The 27,616-nt window shown below is 48.0% G+C and overlaps 1 protein-coding gene across 2 annotated transcripts in view; it reads left to right on the top strand.

Annotated features, from left to right (window-relative positions):
* Window positions 1-27,616, top strand: part of GRIK3 (glutamate ionotropic receptor kainate type subunit 3) — a 126,165-nt gene that overhangs the window by 66,741 nt on the left and 31,808 nt on the right. For both annotated transcript variants that reach the window (XM_054292492.1, XM_054292493.1), the window contains exons 2-9: window positions 4,495-4,671; window positions 5,660-5,917; window positions 7,262-7,443; window positions 11,497-11,550; window positions 16,486-16,659; window positions 19,181-19,324; window positions 21,721-21,828; window positions 25,314-25,427. In XM_054292492.1, the coding sequence (XP_054148467.1) occupies window positions 4,495-4,671; window positions 5,660-5,917; window positions 7,262-7,443; window positions 11,497-11,550; window positions 16,486-16,659; window positions 19,181-19,324; window positions 21,721-21,828; window positions 25,314-25,427 (1,211 nt within the window). The remainder of the gene's footprint in view (window positions 1-4,494; window positions 4,672-5,659; window positions 5,918-7,261; window positions 7,444-11,496; window positions 11,551-16,485; window positions 16,660-19,180; window positions 19,325-21,720; window positions 21,829-25,313; window positions 25,428-27,616) is intronic.

The following is a 27,616-nucleotide window of genomic DNA, read 5'->3' on the forward strand; positions in this document are numbered from 1 at the left end:
TTTCTTTCTGAGAATGAAAGCTGTTTGTTTTGGTAAAAAGCAAAAGAGGGGAGAAATAAAAATCTAAAATACTTTGACTTTCTTGACTTAGCTCTTGACAAAGCTAAAAATAACTGCACTGGCACTGAGCCCATGCAGCCGTGTCCTGGGATCACTGGGGCAGTGTAGGAGGGTTCCCAGCACATTGTCCAGGTCTCTTTCTGGCTCATTCCTGGAACCATTCCCAAGGATTTCCAGCACCATCCCTGGGGACAGAAGGATGCAGGGCAGTTTTGTGGATGCAGACAGAGCTGGGCATGTTCTGATTGCCATCAATGGGATTTTAGGCATTCTGTGGGATCCAGATTTTACCCTGAAGAGAGGCTCAAGTTCTGCTGCTCTGAGTGAGAGCCTCTGTGGTTTTCAGCCAAACTTCCCCTTGTGCCAGGCCAGGCTCCTTCTGCCTGCCCAGCCCTGCTCCTCTGGTCTAAACCCTGAGGGAGTTTCAGGCATTTCCTCTGGGATCTCATTTCAGATTTTGAAAACTCCTCACCTTAGCAGTGATGTCGAGGTCATCAAATAAAATAACATAAAGCAGTCAGACACGAAGCTGATTGTAATTAGTGTGTTTTCCCATACGCTGGCTGACATTCTCCAGGGAGCAATTAGTCTGCTTTAAGAGTAAAAGACAACTGAATAATTATTTAACCTGCCTGGGATTGATTTTAAAATCCAAGAAGTCAGATATAATAATGGATTGCTTCATCAAAAAATATGTAAAATAAGTGATAAGTGTTGAAAGCTTTCATCAGCAGCTTGTGTGAGGCATCTCCTACAAGGCTGGCTCCCAGTCCCAGATCCCACTGCACCAAAGATGGCATAAAAAGGTTTCCAGAGAAAAATAGCTATGTAAACAAAGTCAACTTGAATTGATAAACTTCAGTGTGTGTTGAACAGCACCTGGTGCTGCAGTGGGGAGTCCTCGGGCTCTATTGACTGGTCAAGGAGCAGCACACATAAATCAGGCAGCAAATCCTCTCATGAACCTCAGGAGGGTGTCACAAGGCATGACTGACCCTGTCACAGCCATCTTTTATCTCTCTGCCAAGCCACAGGAGGGGAAGAAGGAAGGAATGAGGAGCTGAGACCTGCACAGACAGGAAAGAGTGGGAAAGGCCAGGAGCACCACAGAACATCCAGTGATCTCCAAGACATGGGATCTAGCTTCCAAAGTAGGTTTAGAGAGGGACAGCAGCACTAAAGGAGCTCCAGTTCTACTCTCTTGGGTGGGATTTGTGGGTATGAGGTATTTAAAAGAGAAAACTTTTGTTGTGAGCTTTTCACACCCATTGACTCTCATCTCTGGGAGTGAAGCCAGGTGAAGTTTCTGCCCAAGGCCCCTGTGGGATCAGCCTGAGCTGCCCACAGCTGTCCAGCCCTGCTCCTTCATCTCTCCTGCTGAGGCTTTCAGGGTCCCCTGGGGTCTCCCAGCCTGGCCATCAGCCAGCTGATGTCACACCCCTCGTGCTCCCAACGCCACGAGCCGAGCGTCTCCATTTTGCTCAAATGGAAGAACTGCAACAATTATTTTCATAATTAGCTGGCTTTGCAAATTAATGCCAGTTATGCTGTGTAATCATGATGAAGATTATGCATTAATCAGCTGTTTCAAGCCAGTTATTAGGCTCTTTAAATAATGATGGGAGTGAACGTCTCTGAAGGAGCGGCGCGCAGCCAAGAGGGATGTGAGGATCCAGAGGGGTGTGCCAGGCACAGATCTGACATCAGGGGCTCCCAGTCTCCCCAGTTTCTGAGAAAACAACAGGCTAGGGCATGCTGTGGCTGCCCTCAGCACCTTAGGGAGATTCCCAATGTCCCAGAGTACTCCCAGTATTCCCAGAGTGCAGTTTTGGTGAGGTTTCTAGGATGAGCGAAGAGATGAATTTGACTCTATGTTCTCAGAAGGTTGATTTATTATTTTATTATATATATTATATTAAAAGAATGCTATTCTAAAACTATACTAAATGATAGAGAAAAGGATACATCAGAAGGTTTAACAAGAATGAATAATAAAAACCTGTGACTCTTTCTAGAGTCCCAACAGAGCTAAACGGTGATTGGTCATTAAGTGAGAACAATGCACATGTTTAGATAAACAATCTCCCAATCAGATTCCAAGGCAACAAAACAGGGAGAAGCTGAGGCTTCTCAGCTTCCCAAGAGAAAAATCCTGGCAAAGGGATTTTTCAGAAAATATCACAGTGACACCAGACTATTCCCAGAGTACTCCCAGCACCATCAGGTGCTCCCAGTCTCACCAGTTTATGAGACAACACCAAAATGGGCATGCCATGGCTGCCCTCTCACCTCAGGGAGATTCCCAATGTCCCAGAGTATTCCTGGTGTGCTCCCAGCAGTGGGAAATACAGAAATACATCCCTGCTGCCTGTCAGTTCTGTCATTGCCTGGTCCTGAGCTCAAGGTGCTGGGTGGCTGCACAGAAAATTCTTTCCTGCCAAAAACCCTATTATATCCAGCTGGATGTCTGGAACAGGAATTTATTTAGGATCAAACACCAATAATCCACATTCCCAGCCCTTCTGTATTATCTCATAATAAGACATGCTCCAAAGCAACTTTGAAAGTGCTGGGCTGGAAGAAAGGCTAATGCCAGCTAGTGGATAATCAATGTAACATTTACCAGTTATCACTTCAGGACAATGCTAGAAAACAAAAAATCCCTGGCTAAACAGCCTGGACAGTGAAGCTTTGAACAGAGAGATGGGGTGAATCTCACACTCACTTTAGTTCTGTTTATTGTGTATGATTTAATATTGTAGATGAACTTTCTTCTGCCCTAAGAAACTTAAGTTGAGCTGCCAGCATATGCAAGCTTTGATGTGGATGAATAATTTTCTTTGCACCAGTCAAAACCCAAATGTTTTGGCACAATCCAGTGAGAATGAGGCACGTGGACAATTCTGCTACACTCCTGCCTACGCTGCTCAGCACTCTGGATTGAAAACTTGCCCGTGAGCGACTGGCTGAAAATCACGTGAGACTGAAATGACACTCCAGAATGAGCATTCAGCCTCTTTTTTCTTTATTCTTCTGCCTATTACCAAAATTAGCACTGAGCTCAGTGTTTTTTTGTAGCAGAGACATGCAGGAAACAGCTCAAACTTATTTTACGTCTATGAATGTAAATTAATTCCCACACTCACTTCACAACTGGGGACAGGATGCACAAAGACTGCAGAGGAAGAGGAGGAAAGGGACTTGTCACAATCAAGGGGAGCAGAAAGTCAGAGGGATTTTGCAAATCCTTCTGTTTCCTTGCTGAGAACATCTCCAACCATCTCTCCTGTGCTTCACCGAGTCCATGGCTCTGGTCACATTTCCAGGAGGACACACAGAGCATGGCCATCAACCGAGTTGTCAGCTTGGCTCTGGCCAAACCGGAACTCCTGGCCAGCACCAAACTGCCACAAAACTATAGAAAATGTGCTCAGGCTGCTGGAGGAGGATTCATGGCATTGCCTGAAAGCCAGCAGGGCTGAGCAGACATCTGTTGTCTACAAGAAAACATTTGAGGACTATCTTAAATTGAAGAGGAAGGTTTTTCCTTCTGCTAATGAACCCTGAGACCATCTGTTACCAATTGTACTTGCTTATTTCGCTCATCCATTAATTATTTTGGTTTACTTTTGAATAAAATACGAGCAAGGTTTGTGTCTTTCTGTGGTTCTGTGAGGGGCTCAGGGTGGCTCCTGCGTCTCAGAGACAAGGACATTCCATTACATAACCCATGCCTGCACCAAGTCACTCCAATTAGAGTGGCTGTCAGTGGGAACTGAGGACAAGACTCACAGACACAGAGCCAAGAAACCCAGCCATGTTGTGACATGAGCTTGTTGCCCTTGGGGAGGTGTAATGGCATTAACAACTTTTGAACACAGGGAAGCTGCATCTGAGATGTGCATTACTGAGCAGAGGAGCTGTAGGGTAGGCAAATCCAGAAGTCTCTGCTGGTCTGAATTAAAAACTTGGAGGACTAAATATGAGGAACAATGAAAAAGGAGAAGGGGATTGAAAATGGCACTGAAAATAGCCAACAGCAGTACTGCCCTGCCTGTCTCTTGTGCAAGGACCAGATGGGTGATGAGACAAGAGGATTTCAAGACGAGGGCAGTGCTAGTTTTTTACCCAGTAACTCATCAGAGCACAGACCATGGTCTGGTCCTAAAGTTTTATGGGAAACCACTTATCTCACTCATAAAAATATTCCAAGACTTTAAACCACCTGTTACTGCCCCACAAAGCTGCCACCCTGAACATTCTCATAGACCAGGATATAAGAAAAAACCCAAGTTTTCATATCTTCATTTCAATGCAGGACAGGTACTCAAGCAAGCTCTGCTCCGCCTGCAAACATTCCAAGACTTTTCTCATCCTTGCTGCATGAATTTGTGAAACAAGCTGTGGCTTAAATACGGATTTTTTGTCTTGCAGGAGGAATCTTTGAGTACGCAGATGGCCCCAACACACAGGTGATGAGTGCTGAGGAACAAGCCTTCAGATTCTCCGCCAACATCATTAACAGGAACAGAACTTTGCTGCCCAACACAACCCTCACCTATGACATCCAGAGGATACACTTCCACGACAGCTTTGAAGCAACTAAGAAAGGTAAGAGCAGAGCAAACTTCTGAGCAGCTTTGTGACCATTTATTCAGTAGAAGAAAGGTCTGGTTTCCAGACCAGCAGCTTGTTCTGTCCTGCTCTCACTAGTGATCTGGATGAGAGCTCCTGCTGGAGCTGACCTTCCAGAGGCATTTTAATACAAGGGGAACAACTACCTTTTTTTGCCTCTGAAACTTCAGAAAACTCCTTTCAGGTTTGCTCTAATCCTGAGCAAAGGTCTGGAGGCCATTCCTGTGTTTGTGTCGCTGCATCCCTGGCAGTGCTCACATCCATTGCGTGGATGTTCTGTTCTCTTCACAACAGTCACTTTTGATTACTGGATAACAGCAGCACACTTGAATTGCTGAAGGGGAGGGACTGCACAGCAAAGGCTGCGAGCTGGTGACCTGAGGGCTCCTGGAGTTTGATTCTGGCTGGGGAGAAAGGAAACCTGCTGCCTGAGCTGGCAGCTATTGGAGGGACATCAACAGGAGGGAGCTATCAGCTCCCAGCCAGCCCAGTGACCCCCTGTCCCTTTTCAGATGGTTTTGTGGAGGGAGCTCCCTCAGAGGAGCTTGGCACTCCTCTGTGCCTCTAATCAGCCCCTTTTCAGATGGCTTTGTGGTGGGGGCACTCTCAGAGGAGCCTGGCACTCCTCTGCACCTCTACCCAGTCCCTTTACAAATGGTTTTGTGGTGGAGGCTCTCTCAGAGGAGCTTGGCACTCCTCTGTGCCTCTAATCAGCCTCTTTTCTGAATGTTTTGTGGAGGAGAATCTCTCAGAGGAGCTTGGGACTCCTCTGTGCCTCTACCCACCGGTCTATACCCACCTGGCATAAATCGTTCTCTCTGTGCCCAATCACTGCTGTAATTACCCAATATCAGCGCTGGGTCAGTGCCCACAAGTGTCTGGATTGTACCCATGGCTGTACCCACAGCTGCCCCATGCTTAGCCCCCCCCAGACTTTGCTGACATCCCTGCCTTCCCCCTCCAGCCTGTGACCAGCTCGCTCTGGGGGTCGTTGCAATATTTGGACCCTCCCAAGGCTCCTGCACCAACGCTGTCCAGTCTATCTGCAATGCCCTGGAAGTGCCCCACATCCAGCTCCGGTGGAAGCATCACCCTTTGGATAACAAGGACACTTTCTATGTCAACCTGTATCCTGACTATGCTTCCCTGAGCCACGCCATCCTGGACCTGGTGCAGTACCTGAAGTGGAGGTCGGCCACCGTGGTGTACGACGACAGCACAGGTGGGTAAAGGAGGGGCTCAGGGAAGGAATCCTGGAGATTTTCTGTCCTGGGACTCTGTGGGAGCTTTTCCAATGAACCCTCTCTCGAGCCAAATGGTGTCCCGTGGAGTGATGGGTTCTCAGGAGTTCTACACAGTGCTGTGGAGCTTTCTAAGCATTTTATTCTCAAAGCTCTCAGCAAGTGGGGCCCTGAGCTGGCATGCAGGGGTTCATTGGCATGGGGTGACCATCTCAGCCTGGTTCTTTTGGCAGTGAGGTACCCCTCTGCAACAGAAAAGTTGTCATGGAGGGAGCAGTTCCCAGCTAAAACCAAAAGCAGTTCTGGAAAGTTTTTGTGTTTTCTGGATAACTCTGTAACACAGAGCTGGCAAAGTTCTTCACGTAAGGAAAGCTGTTGACAGTTAAACAAAGCAAAGTGCTGTGCAGCTCTAGATATAGACCCCCCAAAAAAACAAAAGCCACATTGGATAGCCTGTCCAACCTAATTTCACTAAACCAAATGGTTTCTTTAGGGGAGGGCTGATGAAAACACAGTTTGACATTCCTGTTTTGCAAATGTGGGTCACAGTATGTTCCCTTCGTGGCATATTCTAATGTGTTTCTTCTGTGCAGAGGGACACGCTTCTCTCTTCCCCCTTGCAATAGGCATCTGCTGAAATTCTCCTTGCAACCTCAGATTCCAGTAATTCCTGCTCAGCTGAGTCCACTGTGGCTCTTTGCCTTGTGCAGGAAACAGAAATGAATTCTGAGGGTAGTAGGAAGTTATGAGTTGTGATTAAGTGACCGTTACGATCTACGCGACTCATAAATCCAAGCGCATATTCATTTTTGCCTTTTGCTACTGTGCATGGTAAATATGCAGATTTTAATTTGTTGTGCAGCTGATTACCACATCCTGTCCTTTCTCAAGGGCACATCTGCTTAAGGAAATCTTTTGTGATCCCAGAGGTTGTGAGGTTAGGACCAGCCTGCTGTTCTCCCCTTCCTACCCAGTGCAGGGACCCATCCAGCTCTACTGGCTGCAGTGGCGGCAGGGAAGCACCAGGAAAAGCCATTCTGTCCTAGAACAGCTCCTCTGGGGTCAATGGTTGATGTGTGGCACCTTGGCTTTGATTATGGATGGATGGATGAGAGATGGATGGATGGATGGATGGATGGATGGATGGATGATGGACGGATGATGGATGGATGGATGGATGGATGGATGGATGGATGGATGGATGGATGGATGTCAGTCCTGATCCCATTCCATGGAGAACAAGAGAAGCACTGAGCCGCTGTGGCCCAGCAGTGAGGAAGGCAGCCCTGTAACGCTGTGGGTTTGTCTCTGTGTGACACCTGAAGGCCTGATACGGCTGCAGGAGCTCATCATGGCCCCGTCCCGCTACAACATCCGCCTGAAGATCCGCCAGCTCCCGCTGGACACCGACGACGCGCGGCCGCTGCTCAAGGAGATGAAGAGGGGCCGGGAATTCCGCATCATCTTCGACTGCAGCCACCTGATGGCAGCTCAGATCCTCAAGCAGGTGAGCAGGGGGCCAGCAGGACAGCAAAGTGGCTGCCCAGGAGCCCATGGGCGTGGGGTGGCTGTAATGAAAACTGACACTGCCCTGGGTGCAGCATTACATTGGGCCTCAATCCACAGCCACACAAAGAGCTACAGCATGTCCATCCTCCAAGGACACTGCTGGATTTCTACAGAAAATGGTGTTTTCACTGAAAAACTGGAAGTACCAAAAAGTGGTTGTGAGTAAGAGCAAGCAAAAGTTACAGGAGGAGAAGGGGCTGTGCTGAATGCTGTGCCCAGCCCAGGCTGGTACTGGACAATTCCATGGCTCTCCCTGCAGCTGCACAGCCCCAGCCTTCTTCCCTCTTCCTCCTTCTCCCTTCATTCAGGCTGGTTCTCCCAGCCAGGAGGGACTGCATCCCCTGTCCCTGCCCCAGCAGCGTCTGCAATTCTTGGACTTTAAGCCAGATGTCAGTGATTTTCCATTCATTTGGGCTCGCTCCTTCCTTCCTCCACTGGAATTCTTGCAGCTCACCCCAGCTCCTCCTCATTCCCGAGTGCCTTTGGGTTTCAGGATCAATATGAGGCAGAGGAAAAGGCTCTCACAAAGATGTTAAAAACCAGCTGGTGGAAGTGTTGCTCCTATCAGCCCAGCACAACACCACCACACAGATTAAATAAATCCCTGAAGGGATGAGAAAGCAAGCACAAGGCAAGAGCCTTCTCCTGCAGCCTGCTTGATGCAAAATGAAGGGAAGTGCTCAGAGAACTTGGGAAGCCTGGGAGGGATTATTATGGGAAGCAATAGAAGGGGCTCATTGTCTCCTGCCAGTTATTTTCCCGTGCTGGTTGTGTTTGGTGCTGCTCACTTATTATGCAGTTTATTATAGTTTATTGTGCCATCTGCTCAGCTCATCACCGCTGGTGCAGAGTGAGGAAGATGGAGGAGAGGGGGGACTAGGGGAGACAAGTCTCTCTAAGTCCTTCTGGCTGGGTTTGTGTGTGTGTCGGGGTTTTGTCAGGACCTGAAGCCATGGACTTCAGCTTAGCAATAAAAGACAGTGTATTTTTACTCAGGGAAATACTGATGTATTTTCAGAGTCTGGGAAGTTGCACAGACCCAAACCACAGCCTGACTGCTCTTTGCATGCCTGGCCACTGGTGTGTAACATCAGGCAGGTTCAGAGCAGTGCACCACGACCTGCAGGTCACCTGCACCTGCTGGAGACTAGGAAGTGTAAAAACCTCATATTTTCCTCACTTTTCTACCTGTAGCAAGAAATGTATGCCTAGAGGTGCCACTTTCATTTCTTTTCCACTGAAAGTACAAGCTAGGCAAAGGCATCTCCTGGAGGAGGGGAGTCTGCTTCCCTTCACAGCAGCAGCAAAACAATGCGCAGAATAAATAATGGACTAAAAAAAATTGAGGAAGGCCCAGCACTCTGTTTATGGCAGAATCAGTAATATTAATATTTTATTGCTATTATGTGTCTTTTGTAACATTTTGGTCACTACAGCAGTCGGCTCTGCAGACATTTGGCTGGACGGAATCCCTGGAGTCTCTTGGCCCTTCTGCCACCCCCATGGATGGCAACAAGGTTCTCACAAGAGCCTTGCTAAAATTTCCACTCCTTGACACTGATTTTCATTGCACATCTTCAGAAAATACAGAAGGTTTGAGCACCTACAGCCTGTGCTGGCTGAGCAGCTCTGACTGAGCAGTGCACACACCATCGTGCCAGTCAGGATCTTGCTCCCCAGAGATTCAAGGTTCCATGATCAGCCCAGCACTGATCATCTGGGCAGGTTTTGAAATTGGAGTAGTAAAAAATGCATGGATTAGTAATCCATGAGTAACACCACATGAACCAGCTGTACAGATGGGACTGTCACCTACTGCTCCAGCCTGGGTCCCTTGGAGTGACCAGACATCAAACATCCATTATTTTGCCCTCTTGGAAAACAAATTGTAGAAACCTGTCACAAAGTGAGTCCTGCTTGTGAGGCTTTCCCCAGATTCTCCAGCCTCCCTAAGTTTTGGTCCCTTGCTGTCACTCCAGGTCTGTTCCCAGGCTGTCCCGAGCAGCCTCTGTGCTCCACAGGGCACAGCTGTGCCTGTCAGCTCTGACCGAGCTCCTGCTCTCATCCCAGCCACTGCCTGTGGCTTATCCACCAGGATGATCATTTATTCATTTCCCCACAAACCCAGATGCATCCTGCCCCAGGCTGCCAGGGCTGGGAAGCTGGAGCTTCCTTCTGACAGCGGGTTTGGGTTCCTCAGCTATGGCGAGAGTGATCCAGCTGTAGAACATGAACTGGGATCATCTCATTATTTGCTCCAGACTGGCTCCCCATCACTAATTGGTGCTTCCCACACTGAGGTGCCATTCCCTGCTTCAGCTCTCTGAACCAGGGTGTGCAGGAGGGAGAGAACTTCACTGCAGCCCCGTGGATGGACTGACCAGACTGGGGGACAGGAATGGCCACAGGGACTGCCCCCAGACACTCTAAAAGCTGCTTCCAGAGCAGGAAACCTGGGGTGAACTCACACTCCAGAGTGACAATATCTAGGCTTGCAATCCAGATCCTTTTCTTTTCCCTTGTTTTTTTGACATCTCACTTCTTTTCAGACTGTCACTTCCTTCCTCGGAGGTAAATTCCGCCCTAGTAATTTTAGCAAAAAACCAAGGGAAGCAAACATTTCCTGGGGGGACTCGAAGTCACTTTCACATCAGTGGGGATTTTAAAGTGCTCTTGCATGTGTTTTCTCCAGAAAACATGCTCACACAGTCAGCATCCCAGCCAAACCCACAGGAATCTTCCTGTCACCAGCCACCAGCTTCAAGGTGACCTTTCTCATTGACCAAAATGTGCTCTCCCCATGTTGTGAAGGGTCTGGACATGGTCATGCAGCCAAGGCCCCTTCAGCCCATGGTTGTCCTCTGAAAGAGCTTCCAGGACAGTCTGTTCTCTCCAGTGCTCAGTTATGCAAATCCCAGCAATCTGCAGGAGCCATCCTGCGTGTAGGGGCTGGCAGGGAATCTCAAGTTGTGCTGGCCAAGGGCACTCAGGGCCCTGATCCCCAAAAGCTGAGGGACAGGGGATATTCCCACTCCCCATCCTTGTGCCTGCACCTTCACTGACCCATATTGTATTTGCTCCTGGTAAAACACCTCACAAAAGCAATTAGTTTCTTTGTTCTCTTCTTTTTTAGTAAATTGCTCAGGCAGGACTTTTAGGCTCCTGTCCAATTAACTATCCTTAAGTTTGAGGTGAAGTTCTCAAGGTCCTATGAGGTGTCTTTTCACCTAATTGAGGAGAGAAACTTCTGGGTTTATTTCCTTTTTATGGGGACAAAGGATAGTTTTGTCACTCTATCAACAGAGGGCACATTCCTATATCCTGGCACACTCAGGGACACCCAGTGCCACCCAGAAATGCCACCAGCCCTCATGGCAGCTGCACACTGAGGCTTTGCCACGGTTTCAGAATGGTTTGAGGACCACAGCTCTGCTCAGCTCAGCTTGAGCATGTACCTCTTGCTGATAAGCCTGGCTTAACTGCTCCACGGCCTCAATCCTGAACCCAAACTTGGTGTTTCCAATTTCTTCACTGCTCCATGGCCTCAATCCTGAACCCAAACCTGGTGTTTCCAATTTCTTCACTGCTCCATGACCTCAATCCTGAAGCCAAACCTGGTGTTTCCAATTTCTTCACTGCTCCATGGCCTCAATCCTGAACCCAAACCTGGTGTTTCCAATTTCTTCACTGCTCCATGACCTCAATCCTGAAGCCAAACCTGGTGTTTCCAATTTCTTCACTGCTCCATGGCCTCAATCCTGAATCCAAACCTGGTGTTTCCAGTTGCTTCACTGCTCCATGGCCTCAATCCTGAATCCAAACCTGGTGTTTATAGTTTCTTCACTGCTCCATGGCCTCAATCTTGAGCCCAAACCTGGTGTTTCTGGGTCTCTCCTGCCACATTTACCTATGAGCTCTGAGTTTTATGTTGTATGGCTGCTGTTATGTTCTTGTATCCCTTTACTAACCCCTTTTCCCTCCTCTCCTTAAGGCTATGGCGATGGGGATGATGACAGAATATTACCACTTCATCTTCACCACTCTGGTAAAGTATCTGCCTGTGCACACACCTTGTACACACTGATGCGTGTGGGACGTGAAAAAACACAGAAAAATACGTGTGCACACTGATGGGATGTGGGATGTGAGCACAGAAAACAACCTGTGCACACTGATGGGGGTGTGAGGAAACACAGAAAACAACCTGTGCACACTGATGGGGCTGGGATGTGTGTGGGATGGGTGTTTGATCCTGGTGTGCATTGCACTGCAATGGGATGGGAAGTGTAAGGAAAAGGGAGACCTGGGACCCTGCCAGGAGGAGAGGGCAGGGCTGGAGCTGGAGCTGGCTGCAGGTCAGGGTCAGACCCCCAGGCTCTAACTCCTCTGCTCTGCAGCATTGCCTGAGAGTTGTCAGTCCCTCCTTTTCCTGCAGGATGGCTCCCCTCTCTTGGATGAGGAATTCGGCGAATTTTTGGGGTATTAATTTCAGGAATTTTGGGACTGAATTTCAGGAATGCTGGGAATTTTTGGGAATTCATTCTAGGAATTCCGGGAATTTGGGGAATTCCCATCTCTTCCTGCAGGATGTCTCCCCATTCCTGGCTCATGAATTTTGGGACAGAATTTCGGGAATTTTGGGACTGAATTTCAGGAATTTTGGGGCAGTCCCTCCTTTGGAGTGCACAGATATGGGTTCTGGCTTTATTTTCCTTCCCAGCCGCTTTGATTTCAGTGTAGCTCCCCACACACTGACAGTGAGCACAGGGAGAGTGCAAGGCTGCAGTTCCCATCCAGGATTTGGTGGGACCCTGATTCCTCTGGAGCCAGGAGCAGCCCTGCTGTGGTCCAAGCTTCAGCCCTGCAGGTTTATTTTGCAGGAGGGGAGCTCAGCCTGACACCAATACCCCTCTGTTAAACATGAGCCAGTCCTCTCTGCCTCTGGGAGGCATTTGGCTTTCATGGCAGGGTCACTTTTGTCTCCATTTAAGATGCTATTGTCTAGTCTACTGTTGAATTTTGTGCGATTTTGAAAATCCAATTTATCTTTTTTTTGCCTTTAGGAAAGAAACAGACGAAACTAACCCTTAAAAACTACAAAATTTATTTTTCAAATGCAAAAGACATTTTAATTACCCCTGCTGCCATTATCTATTCCAGGCAGCTTTAAGCATTTCCCAGATAACCTCCTATTAATCAGCCCCAGCTGAGCCTGGAGTACATTTCATGTGTAGGTACAGCCCGGAGGTGGGAAAAGAGGAATTATAATAAATTAATAGATAAGCAATCACAATTAATGCCACTTTCCTGAAATAACAGTTATATCATGGGAAAGATATTTTAATCTGTCATTCCTTAAGGCAATGTTTTCCTAGCTTGCAATGCCTGTGCTTCAGCTTCCCCAGTACGAGACCCATGGGGTGCTAATGAATTAGTCTATTATGTTATACTGAATGTTTCTAAAAGGTCCCCAGTCAATACTGAGCACAGTGTATCAACACTTGGCATGAAATGCTTCAACATTTTGCTCGGCAGCACGACTACAGTTCACTGGCTCCAGCAAGAAGAGCCCCATCAGCCTTTTCCACCACAGGAGGAGCAGGAGGAGGATCTATGATGAGCACTGGTCCCTGTCACATTTTTACATCCAAATTTTACATCCAGATACATGCAGATTTTACATCCAAAGCCCTGCAGGGAACACCCCAGATCTCCACCCTTGTGGGGGCTTTGGATGAGCTATGCAGATCTAAAAGCTGCATTACAGGTTTAGTCTCAAAACACACGGAAAATGCTGGTCCAAATGTGACATTTTGGTGAAGTAAAAAGGGTCTTTCCTTTTGCAGTCAGAACATGGGAAACCAGGTGTTAAAATCTTAATGGGAAGCAAAAAAATAAGAATTTTTTAAAATTTTGTGTTTGGTATCATCAGTCACCTTGCAGTTCTCTGTCCCTCTTCTTCCAGGAAGAATTCTCATGTTTTAAGCCAATATTACAGAAATTATTTTTGCAATTTCTGTATTTTTCAATTTTTTTTGGTAGAAAATAAAGCCTTTTTCTGGAGATGGAACTACACATTTATCAACACTTCTCAAAGCCCTGGTGAAACTCTTGTTATATCTTAACACTTTTTCCTGTTTTGCTCAATATTTGAGTCTGCTAATTCTTTGACATTTTTGAAGTGAGATAATGCAAAATTGCAATGAGAAAAATAAACAAAGACTCAGCAATCTGTAAAATGGGGCTTTGCAGCCACAGCTAAGCCCTGCCAGGTCCTAGGGCAGAGATGTGGGGACACCTCACCTGTCCTGGACCACTTTTCCAGTCTCCTCTGAGGATGTGGCATCACTGAGGATCAGTCCCCAGCACTGCTGCCACCAAAGAGCCCAAACTGGGCAAGCTGGGGAAGGGGGAGAGCATCACAGCAGCACTGAGAGCAAAATTGTGTAGGGAAGAATTAATCTGCAGTACAGAAAATAATGAGTGAAAGGGAATGCAGATGAGGTGGAAAATAGAACCAGATGTTTCAATTTGTGGCTGTGCAGGAGCAGAAAATCCAGAAGAAACTGATCTGATGATTCCCATCCACACCTCCCCATGTCCTGACACTCAGCTGGTATTCTGAATTATCCTCTGATTCCGGGAGGTGATAAATCAGGCTGCAGCTGAGATTTAAATTGGAATCAAAGAGGGATCTGATGGGAGGTTGGTTTCTATAGGAATTCTGTGAAAGGAAGGGTCAGTGGGGTGCGGCAGGGCAGGGACAGCACCCAAAATACCAGTGGGATCTGAGAGGTGGCCAGGGGTGATGGTTTGACAGATGGGCAGCAGAGACCATCGGGTCTGGAGCTCAGGGATCTGACTTATCACATTCTGAGGGGGAAATCATCAGATTTTGCAACCAAAAATTATTTCCTCACAACAATTTCTGGAATACAAACTGAAGTGTTTGATTAAAAATGAATCTTGAAACAACAGAGCCATTCCAGCAGGTCAGGCACAGAACTGCTGTACCCCTCCCAGCCAGAGACATGAGCACCTATCTGAGGTCAAACCACTGTATTTGCCCTTAGCTCCCTTAAGTCATTTAAAAGTCAACATTGTGGCCTGTTCTTCACAGTGCCCTTTAACAGAACGTGCAGGTTTGCACTTGCAATTTTTCAGGGTTAAAAAACGGCCCAAAAACCCAAGTCCCAACTGCCATTGTAGGGTGATTAATGGTTTGGTCCCTGCTGCACCTGCAGGTTTGAGCACTGCATCCATCAGCAGTGAGCCCTGGGGCTGCAGAGGCTGGGGCCAGGCTTACAGAAAAGATCAAACCCCCAAAGCTTGTTAAAGCAAAGCAGCCATAAAACCCTCACTCCCCCACATAGAATGATGTCTCAGTTGCTGGCAAGTGCTGCTGCTGTCCTGCTTTGCTTAGGGCAGCACATGGGGGACTTTGCCAGCCCCCTGTGGGCAGATGGGTGCTGCAGATGGGTGGCCCCACAGTGTGGCTGTGTCCCACCAGCACAGCCCCAGCACAGAGCACAGAACAGACACAGCCACAGCACACAACAGCCCCAGCAGCTCCTCCCATACTGAAGCTCATTTTTGAGCAGCCCTTGTGAGAGCAGGGAATGTCACATATTCACCCCCACGCTCCATTGCAGACTTGTGGTGTTGCCTTTCCACCTCCCCGCATTTAAACTGCCAGGAAACCCTTGCAGAAGCTGTTCAGGATAAATGCTGATGAAATATATCCCATCCAACAAATGGTTCACCCCTGGCTGCCATCTCACCACACTCCCTCGCTTCCCCCTCAGGTGAGCTGGCTTTGGGGCGCAGATCAGCTGCCACATGCTCCTGATGAGCTGTCTAACCCCAAACTCCTTCCTGAGCACTGCAGCTGATATTCAGACACGTGGAGAGCCAAGAGCTGCCCCACAGCATTGCTCCCCCAGTGCCCCCCAGTAGTCCCAGTGCCCCTTGCCAAGCCTTGCTGGCAGCCAGCAGAGCTGAGCACTGCCTGGCTCTGCTTTTCACATCCCATAAAGGGCACCCTCATTCATCTGCAGACTGTGTAGGCTGGCCAGAATGTCAAGAAATGCATCTTAGTTCCTCTTTGATAGTCTGCAAATTGGTGTTTTGCATTCAGAGTGACTCTGTCATCCACAGCACCCTGTGGGCCTCGGTACTGCCAGCAGATCCTCTGTGGAGAGGCCCAAGGGAGCTCCAGACACAAACTCTGCCTTGTCCCCCCTCCCTGGGTCACAAATCTCTTTTTCAGGGTCACAGGCAGTTTTCTCCCCACAATCCACTCTCTTTCATGCTGAGAGCAGGTTCTTTGGCTCTTTGGCAGGGGTTTCCTTCTGTTGTGTGTGGGGGAACACGCACATACGGCACCCAAATTGCACCAACACCTCCAGGCCTCTGCAAGCAGCCACTGACGGCAGCAGACAGCACAATCCTCTGAGAATCCTCTGAATTCCTGAGGGATCTGTACTGTGACCGTGTTCACAGGATGATGGAGGAGACAAGGATTTGACTTCATGTTTCGAAAGGCGTGATTTATTATTTTATGATATATATTATATTAAAACTATACTAAAAGAATAGAAGAAAGGATTTCATCAGAAGGCTGGATAAGAATAGAATAGAAAGGAATGATAACAAAGGCTTGTGGCTTGGACTCTCTGTCTGATCCAGCTCACTGTGATGAGCCATTAATTAGAAACAACCAACATGGGCTAATCACAGATGCACCTGTTGCATTCCACAGCAGCAGATAATCAATGCTTACATTTTGTTCCTGAGGCCTCCCAGCTTCTCAGGAGGAAAAATCCTAAGGAAAGGATTTTCCATAAAAGATGTCTGTGACACTGTACTCCCTCCCACCTCCTGTGGGTTCTGCTGTCTCGCTCCAAACACAGACACACCAATTGACACAGAAAACTCAAAAGCTAAGCAAAATGTTTAAAATCGGTTTCTCTCTTTTAAGGATCTTTATGCATTAGACCTAGAACCATATCGCTACTCTGGGGTGAACCTGACCGGCTTCCGGATCCTCAACGTGGAGAACCCCCATGTGTCCTCCATCATTGAGAAGTGGTCCATGGAGAGGCTGCAGTCGGCGCCCAAGGCTGAGCTGGGGCTCCTGGATGGTGTGATGATGGTACGGGCAGTTCAAACAGGGCACAGGGGTCTGGGGAGCAGGGCAGGGAAGGCAGAAACAGTCATTGAGGCCTAAATGTTACTTTTATTGGTTTTTGTACAAGTAACAACTCATCCCAGATGTCTGCCCTGAGGCACTTTCTTATGTTAACAACTGTCCCTCAAAGTCTGGGGTGAAACCCACACCCCACTGCTGTGGGGCCAGCTGCTAACAGATTGTCACCAGACAAGCCAGGACATGTCCCAAAGGACTCCAGCTGTCCCCAAGAGCAGAGGGACACGGATTCTTTAACAATTGTCCCTCAAAGTCTGGGGTGAAGCCCACACCCCACTGCTGTGGTAATGCTCCTGCTTGGGCCCAGCTGCCAGCAGTTTGCCACCAGACAAGGCAGGTAGCCAGGACGTGTCCCAAAGGGGTCCAGCTGTGAGCCCTCAAACCCCTTTTGGCTTTGCTCTCAGCCCCAAGAGCAAAGGCACACCAGCACCCAGGGCTGAGAGCACAGCACACGGCCAGGCTGGACCAGGCATTTTGCAGAGATTGAGGCAGGGGAAAGAGCCAAAGCAATGGGCAGAGATGGGCTGAGCTGCAGCTTTGATGACTCCTTTTAGGGCCTGATGGCAGCTCTGCCCTGCTGAGTTACTGCTGGGAAGGTACAGCACCTGCTCGCCCATCTGTCTTACCTGCCAGGCTGTCTCCGACCCCCAGAACTGCTGACTGCCTCCCTCCTTCCCTTCCCTTTAGACCTGCCAGAAAGTGGCAAAGCCTCCCAGACTTTCACCTTGAAGTGGTTTCTCAGATCCCTGCTGCTGTGTTTGTTGTTTGGGGAGAGACCCCCACTCTCCTGCAGGCTCCTGCCTCTCCCCAGGCTGATCCCCCCTGTGCCTGCAGCACAGCTTGGTCCCCATCCCCTCTTTGCTCTCTCAGAGGGATCCTGCCTTTGATTCCTCTTTGCCAGGTGTCTATCCACTGGGGCCTGGACTCAGCTGGGCATTACAGCCTGTAATTCACCATGAAATTGCATGGATATATCCTTGCCCCCCCTTTCCTCCAGCCCCAAATTCCCAAACCTGTCCCTGCTGTGGTCCATACCCGCCCACGGATGCAGGTGGGGCTCCTGCTCTTCATGCTTGGTTGCTGAGGGAAGGGAAGGTCACAGGGATGGCTGCCAAGGCTGGAGGATTTTCTCCATGGCTACGTCCTGTGAGATGTTTGCTCAGTTATTTGCTGTATTATTTTGTTTTATTGTGGTTTATTACGCTGCTGCTACACTCACATCTGTTTCGTGGCTCCGTGAAGCCAGCAAATAATGTATTTTCACTAGGAGGTCTTACCACATCAGAGTGAAAAATAAATCTAATTCTCCTGATCAGTGTTTGGATGTAAGATGGGGCATCTCAAATTGAATCTAAAATCATCACATTATACGGAGGGAAAAAAGTTCTCCCTAGTTCAGATCACTGAAATGCTAAAATATGTTGCAAAGCCATGAGGTCCTGATTTTGGTGACAGCTTGTGTCATTTTTGGAAAACTGTGTGCCCACAAACATCTCTGTTTCTTATTTTCCCATGTATAAAATGGTGTAGAAAATATGTTCTTGTATATTTTTTTTACACTCAGACAAAACAGACTCAATAAGAAAACTCTGTTACTACCTTCCACATTTAGAAGCCGTTGCCTCCCTCTTTGACACCACAGCAGGAAATGTGCAAGAAACAAGCCAAACAGACAAACGGCATTTCCAGAATCGCTGATTTTAGACAAAACCCCAAGCTTTTGATCTAAACAACCAAGGAACCACCAGGGAACACAGGCAGAGAAACCCTGGGGCTGGCAGGGGTAACTCAGAGCGGGTTCCACCTTTTCCTACTGTGAAAAACGCCAATCGCTTGTTTTTAAAATTTTAAAGTTTAATAGTAATAAAATGGTTATAAAAATAGTAATACAATTAGAGGAATAATAATTTGGACAATTTGGATTAGGACAATATGAGACAATAGAAACAAAGAGTTACGGATGGCCGGGTACCTTTTCTGGGCAGCCCGAAAAAGGACCCACGTTAACAGAGGATTAATCCTTAAAAACCATAGCCTGTTGCATATTCATACATCTCATATATGATGCATAAATTCCATTCAAACACAGGATTCTGTCTGGTCATTGTCAACTTCCTCCTCATAATCCTAACGACCACGTCCTGCCCAAGCGAGGCGGGAAGAAGTTGATTTCTTCTGATAATGGAGCAATAAATTCTCTTTCTCTGAAAGATTTAGGTGTCCTGCAGCTGCTAGCTTGGTGTGAGTCCTTTCTTTAGAAAAAACAAGTATCTTACATAGCATAGTTTCTATTATAACATTTTGTTATAACCTAAAACCATATTTAACACACTATTTAAGAGAATTAATACAGCATCACTTTCTAACACAACACATACAATATTCATTTGAATATTTGCAAAAAACCAATCACAAAATTGGCATTTTTCACTCTGCAAGCCACCAACGCTGTCCCCCTTCCCTTTAGACAGACGCTGCCCTGCTGTACGACGCGGTGCACGTGGTGTCCGTGTGCTACCAGCGCGCGCCGCAGATGACCGTCAACTCCCTGCAGTGCCACCGCCACAAGGCCTGGAGGTTCGGCGGCCGCTTCATGAACTTCATAAAAGAGGTAAAAAACATGGTTTTAATTGACTATAAATATGATTCCCCCTGAGGAGCCGTTTTCCAGGGGTAGGTGATGGAGGCTTGGTAGGTTCAGCATTGGAAAACTCCCTAGACTTGGAGCTCTGCACCCTTGGTGCCTCAGGATTTTATCTTTTCTATTTTTAGCTTTATATTTTAGCTTTTATATTTTTCATGTATTTGTAATACTGGAGTTCTTTAGTGTAGAACTCTAAGCTCCATATGCAGTGTGAGCTGCTGAGGTGGTCCCAGGACAAGGGAAGAGATGAGAATCTTGACTCCATGTTTCAGAAGGCTGATTTATTATGTTATGTATATTAATTATAATAATAATACATATAATTAAAACTATATAACAATTATGTATAATTATAATAATTATATATATTATGTTATATGTACCATGTTGTTATATTGTATATTATTATTTTATTATACATATTTATGTTATATTATATTATATTAAAAGAAAATGATATATTAAAAGAATAGAAGAAAGGATTTCATCACAAGGCTAGCAAGGAAAAGAAAAGGAATGATAAAATCTTGTGACTGCTCGCAGCCTCGACACAGGGGGCTGTCATTGGTCATTGAGTAAAAACAATTTCACGTGCTGGGTAAACAATTGTCCAAATCACATTCCAAAGCAGCAAAACATGGAGAAGTTGAAGCTTCTCAGCTTCTCAGGAGAAAAGATCCTAATGAAAGGATTTTTCATAAAGTATGTCTGTGACATATTTCCCGTTTTGGGCTGACAACAATTCCTCTCCAGGCCTGGCAATCAGGGACACCTCACTGCCTCAGGCTCTGAGAGATGGAAACAAAAGTGAGTTGGGGGCAGCAAACTTGGGGTAAAATGACTTCATGACCTGAAGCTGTAACTGGAGGATGAACCACCAATATGCAAATGGACCAAACTTATAAAAGTGTGAAAACCTGTCGTCATCAATTTTTTTGGGTGCAGCCCTTCATCTGCCCAAAATGTACCTGAAGACCCTTCAACAAATACAACCTTTTTTATTGCCTTAATGTTGTCTGGCCTCTGTTTTTAGGTAGCCCACAAAGGCACCAGCCCCGCGGGAGCTGCGGGGCTCAGCACGCAGCTGTGTCTGCTCCAGCTGGGCTCCTCAAACATTCCGTGTTTCCCTGGCTCCCGGGGGGCTCCGAGGGCTGCACATCCCACAGGCAAACCACCTGCACGCCCAAATGAGCAAACAGAGCCTCCCCAGGACTCCAGGGTGGCAAGGCTGGGAGCAGGCTGTCACTGCTGCTCAGGAATTAATGAGGGAGAGCCAGAGGAGCGTGTTTACTGGGAGAAACGCCAGTTACTCCCCCTGAGAATACATTATGCCACCTTGATCACACTGGAATATTTCAAGCTCCCCCACCCATAAAATAAACACATTTCTCAGTGAGCAGCCTGCACAGGGCTGCTCAGGGGAGAGATCCCCAGGCTCAGCTCCACACTGCTGGGATGTGATGCTGAGCAGCAGCCTGGCATTGCTGCAGGAGCATCCTCCTCAGGACAATGCCACAGCACACCCAGCACTGTCCCCAGGCATTGGACACCTCACTGTCCTCCAGCTCCTGCTCTGCTGGCACACAGCACCTGGCACTGGGGGTTCTATTACCTCCTAAATCAGAGAGATTCATTCTAGGGGTGCTGCAAAGTGAACAGTGGGAAAGAAATTTAATTACAGGAGGTTTTTTGTGGAATTGAATTGAGGCATCTTTACCCCAAGTTCCTCTTCCTGGTCCCCGTCAGCCCAGGCTGTTCAGGACCTCAGTCAGCCAAGCACTGAAAAATCTCTGGGAATGGGATGTCCCCAGTCCCAGTGAGCACCTTCCCATCCTTATGCTGCCAAAAAATGAAGCAGAGCACCAGCAGCACATGCCCCCAAACCTCAGAGCTTGCTTACATGAACACATTTTTGGCCTCTTCTGCTCCACTCTCCCTCTGGAAGGACAAAGGGAAGCATCCCCATCATTTCAGCTTCCACACACCTTGGAAGCAGCAGCAAGTTGGTGCACAAAGGGATTTCTCCTGGCTGGAGCTGTGGTGTTTATCAGCACCACAAGGATGAAGGCAGCTCACAAGGATGCTGTGATAAATGCAAGTAGTTTTCTACTGAGTCATCACGTCCTGCAACAGCTGGTGAGCACAAAAGGTGCGAACAGAAATTGTAGCAAGGACTGCAAGAGAGGGAAGGAAATCTCCAGCTCCGTCTGCAGTCTGAGCAGCAGCGGAGGGATTATTAATTAATCAGGCTCTTTAGGGAGAAAGAACCAGCATAAGGACTAATTAAAAGAACATACAGCGGAGGGCAAAAGATTATTTATGATACTGAGTAACAGCCCTGCTACTTTTTCTCCCTTCCACAGGCCCAATGGGAAGGATTAACGGGACGCATTGTCTTTAATAAAACCAGTGGTTTACGGACAGATTTTGATTTGGATATCATCAGTCTCAAAGAAGACGGCCTTGAAAAGGTAGGCAGGGTTTGTTTTATCTGCATGTGGCTGAGGATAACGCTGGTGCTCAGCAACAGAGAGATGGTTGGTGCTGTATTGATTCCAGGTTTCTGGGGTTTATATAAAAGGATATTCACTTTGTGGGATTTCTCAGATCCTTTTCCATGCTCAACCATGACTCACTCGCCCTGAAGCCAGTGCGTGGGATTACAGATTGCAGAAGTGCTTGTGGCACTTTTCCTGGGATAGTGGAGGCAAAAGAAACTTTCTGAGCATCCATTAACCCCTCCCTGCCCTAAGCAGGCAGGAATGATGCCTGTCCCACTCCCTCTTGCTGGCCTGGCTCACAAACCCTCAGTTCTTCTCTGAGGAGACCTCAGCACTGGAGATCATCATCTGCAGTCATTTCCCACTATGAAATTGCCCAAGGCTGGGAACAGCCCCAGTTTATTACAGCCTGGAATCTGCAGGACAATGCGCTGGGTATTTTGTTTATTATCTAAGGGACAATAAGGAAAAAAGATAAGGTGGTTTTGCCTGCCTGGCTGGGGGTGTCATGAGGGTCAAAGGCATGAATACTGCAGCCTTAGGTCCTACAAATTAGTGCAGATCCCCTCTGGGCACAGTAAACCATGCTGATGTGCAAATCTGATCCCAGGTGTGCCTGGGGACTTAATTTCTTTCTCTTCAATTACTTAAAAAAAGCAAACTTAAAATAAAAAGGCAACACACAGAGCCTTAAAACCCTTAGAATGCAGGTTTCAAGGTGAGATCAGCTGATGACAAACAGAGCAGCGAGTGGCTGCAGCACATGGAGCTGTGATTTCCAGGAAATTCCATGATTCTGACTACTCTATGAGCAGCTCTGCGTCCCTCTCCTGCTACAGGTGTCTATCACCTGTGCAGGAGGAATTTGGCAGGGCAGCAAGGCACTTTCTAGAGCAGAGTCTGCTTTGAGACAGGTACCAGGTGCCCGTGGCAGCCGGGCATGGCGCTGGCTCTGTCCTTCGGGGCAGGGGGACAGGTTCTGAACCCACAGGACACCTGGCTGGCAGCAGGGAAGGATTTCAATTTAATCACTCAGCACAGGGAGGCAGCCCCAGGGCTGGAGGCAGCCATGGATCTATTCTCTGTTTGGAGGGGAGGCTCCCGTGCCACATCCCTTTCCTCACCGTTTGGTTTTCCTGGGATTTGAAATGAATGGCAGCCACACTTCCCCACCACAGCAGCAGCTCGGTGCCTCAGGTAACACAGCTCAAGGTCACCACAGCTCTCTCCTGCTGGGGAGATTTTGGTGTCAAATAAGGAATAAAGGAAACGTTTCAAATCAACCCAGTGACCTTCAGTCTCACAGAGCTGGGGAAGGTGCTGGTGCTCGCAAGAACTGAGCAGCAGCTGACCTTTGTAGCCTTATTTCCTCACAAAATATTTTGTTTATAGAGCCTAACCCAAAAATAACAACACATCTTTTTTGAAGTCCAGCAGCACCGAGGCGCTGCTGGAGAGCTGTGTTGGGCAGATAATAGAAAACATTCCAGCCTTTTGTACCACATGAATCCAAATGTTTAAGCACAGCCACAGAATCACCTGTCAAACCAACACCTCTCAGGTGAGCTGAGCAGAGCTGGCACCAGCTGGAGTTATTGCAGTTCTCTGTCACATCAAGCCCACTGGAAGCTGCCAAACCTCAACGTGTCCCCTGCACACCCCATCAACTTTTGTCGCCAATAATTCAGAGATTTCACAGTTCCCACCATTATTCTCCTGAAAGCTTCGTGTCAGCTCCAGAGGGGTTTTAAAGTATCGATGTCAAATCTCTGTTGAAGCCAGAATTCTGTCAATAGTTAATCTGAACTAACAAAACACCAAACTACAAACAAATCCCAGCTGGATTGTGCTTTATGTATCACAGCTTATGTTTGTTGAGCTTTAGGATTGAACCCCCTGATCCTCATACCTCCTGGATGTTCCAGGGATTACAGGAGTATTACCAAATCCTAATTACATATAGTTTGACTATCTGACTCACACAGTTCTCTTCAAGCACTTTTTCCTTTTTCTTCCTTTTTTAATATTTTAAACTGATTAATTCAGTCTTAAGTGCCGTGCATTTAATTTTCTTAAAGAAAACGTAGCAAGGCAGAAGTGAGTTGGGCTGCAGTGCAGCAAACTGGGGCCTCTCAGGCTTGCTTTTTTCCCATCCACAATAATAATAATTTTTGACATTGCAGCTGTTGTGTGATCCAAGGCAGAGATGGGGGATCGCTTCGGTTTTACCTGAAATATTTAAAACCTTTCACAAAGTTCACGGAAACTCTTCCAGAATTTATGACAATTTTTTTTTGCCAGGCAGCATTGCTCATTACAAAGTCTCTTTTTGGGGATGCAGTAAAACCAAGTTCTCCCCTTGGACTGCTGAAGAGGCTGAAGAATCTTAAAAACAGCAATAAATAAAAGATGGGAAGCTGCTGGCTCCCGGGTGGATTGAGCTGCCTGCCTTTGGCTTCTCTCCGAGTCCCACCTTGCAGTTTGACCCTACAGATGGATCGTTCTGTTCCCATTTCCAGGTGGGGTTTGTTTTATTCTCCCTGCCAGGCTGGCTCCGTGGCCACCCCGCTCCATTTTCTGGCAGCACTCCCACATTCCTGCAGCTTTCCTGACATTTTATCTCTCTGTCACAGTCCTCTAGCCACTCCTGCCTTCAAAGTTTGTCCCAAAGGCTCCCCTGCACCGTGGAGATCAGGTTAACAGGCTTAGCCTCGGCCAGATGACTTCCTTAAACAGAGACATGCTTTGCCATTTCTGGATCAATAGACTTCATTGAAGTCTAATAATTTATTACGTTTGACAGCTTGAGAAAACAGAGCACCTGAAATAGAGCTGATGTGCCTGTGCCACCCCCTCCTCCAGGTTTGCAGCCAGGATTGGGACCCCCCCATTGCAGGAATTTCCCAAAGGGGAGGCCAGGGCCCTGCCTAGAGGTGTGTTAAAAACCTCCAGCTGATTTGCCACGGCACAGAGAGCAGGAATGGGCCCTATCGGGGATCTGCAGAGCTGGTCGAGCCCTTTTTAATCCTCTCCACCAAAGCAAATTGGTGGGGAAATGGAAAAGAAAGAAAATGGACTCTGATTTGTGGTTATTTTTCTTTCGTTGTGCTTTATCCTTGCCCAGATTTGACTCTTTAGTGCAGTTTGATTGTTGCTCAATGCAGTGCCTTTGCAAATTATTCATTCATTCATTCAGCCCCTAAATTCAAGCCCCCACAGTCTTCATCCACTGCAGCAGCACAGGGGCTGTGGAACATGTACCACGTGTGGAACATGGGCTCACCTGCAGCTGAAGGGTTAATTCATGGTAATTCCAGTTTTGCTGCTGTTTGCTGCAGAGAAAAGAGGGAAATTCTCTTTTCCAGGCCAGTAGGATGCCGGGAACATTAAGGAATGCAGGTAGGGATTGATGAATTGCAGATGGGGGTTCACTGTGTTGCTTTGCTTCCTCTCAGGTTGGAGCATGGAGCCCTTCAGATGGTTTGAACATCACAGAAATCTCCAAAGGACGAGGGCCCAACGTCACGGACTCGCTGAGCAACAGATCCCTGATTGTCACCACGGTGCTGGTAGGGCACTGCCAGCCTGTCACTGTCCTTCCCCACAACCCCAGGGATATCCCAGGGATCCCCAATGTCTCTGAAAGCTCACAGCACCCCAGTGCCTTTTAAAAGGATGGGACTCAATATAGTGTGGATTTGTATCATAAAAGGAATGGGACCAAGGTGCCCAGAGGGGAGCAGAGGAAGGGGACACTTGGTCTAGGGCAGAAGGGCTGGAATCAAAGGTCTTGTATTCCTCAGTAAGGGGTTAGCAGGGTGGAAGCTGAACATAAGCCAAAGACAGATGCTGCAGCAGCTTTCCTTGCAAATCAGCCACTCCTCCTGACGAACTTCCCATCTACCACATGACATCTTTTCCCATTAAACATTTCCATGGCTGTGGAATTGTCTGGGTCCAGGCCGTGGTTCCCACCATACCTCAAAGGCCGTGGCATAATGCAAAATGATGGAGCCAGGAGGGGACTGTCAGCCATCTGCCTTTGACAGGCATTTTTCAGGCAACATTTCCATCTCGAGCTCTGCGAGCACGTAGGAATTACATAAGGCATGGGGTGATATCAGTTCCCATTAATTGTGCCACTCCATGGGCCTGCACATGTGCCAGGGGGTTTCCACCTTGGAACCAGGGCTGTCCTGGATCCCTGTGCCCAGAGGAGGAGGGAATGTGCTCAGACCCGAGTTCTGCAGTGATTGCACTGCGTATGCCAGAGTCTGAAACATAAAATAGAGCCCTGGATGTTATTTGCATTTGCAACACCCCTTTGTAGTTCTGCACTGCTGTAAATGACGAGAGAAGAGCCATAGGAGGAGCCTTTAAAAGAAAAAGCATGAAAGGCTATTTTTTCCCCTTTTGCTCGTATTGCAGTGACTTGTTGGAAGAGAAATATTACCCCAGCAGCCAGTGCCGCTCTCCCCAAGCAATATGGGAACTGTGAAGTTATGAAATTGAGGGCACCTTCACTGAGAAATCGATTAGCAAACTGAGAGAGCTTGTGAATTGGATGTCTGGCTATTTTCAGTAATAAATTGTGAAATAGTCCGTGAATAAGTGGTTCACAGAGTTCAGAATTACCCCCTAGGAAATGTTTGAGACCTGGAGATACATTACTGAAGCGAGCGGCGTCCTAATGTTCAGTGCTTCGGCTGTTAAATATGTATGTAATCCCTACAGCGCTTCCCAAAATTAATAGTGCTTTATGGCTGCTCTGGAGCCATGGATTTATATCGAGATCCATAGATTCAGCTGATTCACAAACAAAGCACTAATTCCAGAGCAGAAAGCTGAGGAGGCGGCGGGGGAGCGCAGGATTGAGCCGAGCTGCGCGTGCCAAGCTAAACTCCATGGGCGTGATGTGATCAGCTGGGCTTTAGAACTCTGCAAATGGGGCTCTGTGTGCTGCCACGTCCCCTCCTGACCCTGCTGCTGGGTCAAAGGAGCATCCCCTGCCCCTCCGTGGGAGCACAGAGCCCCAGGGCAGAGCTGGGGCTGGCAGGTGGGCAAAGACAAGCATCACCTGAGCCCCCTCCCCAGAGCACCCCACCCCAAACCAGGCACTGTGACAGGGCTCTAATGATGGCTCCAGACCTGCCCTCCCACCTCTTCAAGCCCCCCCATGCCTGGGTAAAATCACAGGAGGCATTTTCCAGCACAAAGCATAGCCCTCCCTCACCCTCCCTCTCTGGCCACCCCACAGCAAGGACAGGAATCCTGCAGACACCCCCAGCTTGAGCCAGGGACTCACTGGAGGTACCTCAGCCTCCTCTTGCCTTCCAGCTCTTGCCTGCTGCCCACCACCTTTTCCATTTCCATCTGTCCTCCACACGTTTTTCCCTCAGGCTCCCCAGTGTTGCTCGTCTTCAGTGGCTGCCCAAGCCTGAGAGGCACCAAAGGATGCTGGACTTCTCTGTGTGTCCATTTCAACTCCACCTGCCAGCCCCTGCTCGAGGGGAGGGATCCACAGGTGCTTTAGCTCCTGTCCCCTGTGCTGGAGCCCTGCTATAGGTTACACACCCCCAGCTCTCCCAGGTAGCCAGAAGAGCAGCACACAGCACTAAGATTCCCTGGGCAGCAGCAGGGCAGTGTCCATCAGGCAGTGCCAGCACAGAGTGAGCTGAGTGGGGAGGTTTTGGGGTCGCCCCAGCCATGCACAGCTCCCAAACCCTGAATTTCCACCACAATCCTGTGGTGAATGGCA

The sequence above is a fragment of the Melozone crissalis genome, unplaced genomic scaffold (assembly GCF_028551555.1).
Source record: "Melozone crissalis strain CALT ecotype California unplaced genomic scaffold, PUWL_Pcris_2 ptg000111l_1, whole genome shotgun sequence".
Lineage (NCBI taxonomy): Eukaryota > Metazoa > Chordata > Aves > Passeriformes > Passerellidae > Melozone > Melozone crissalis.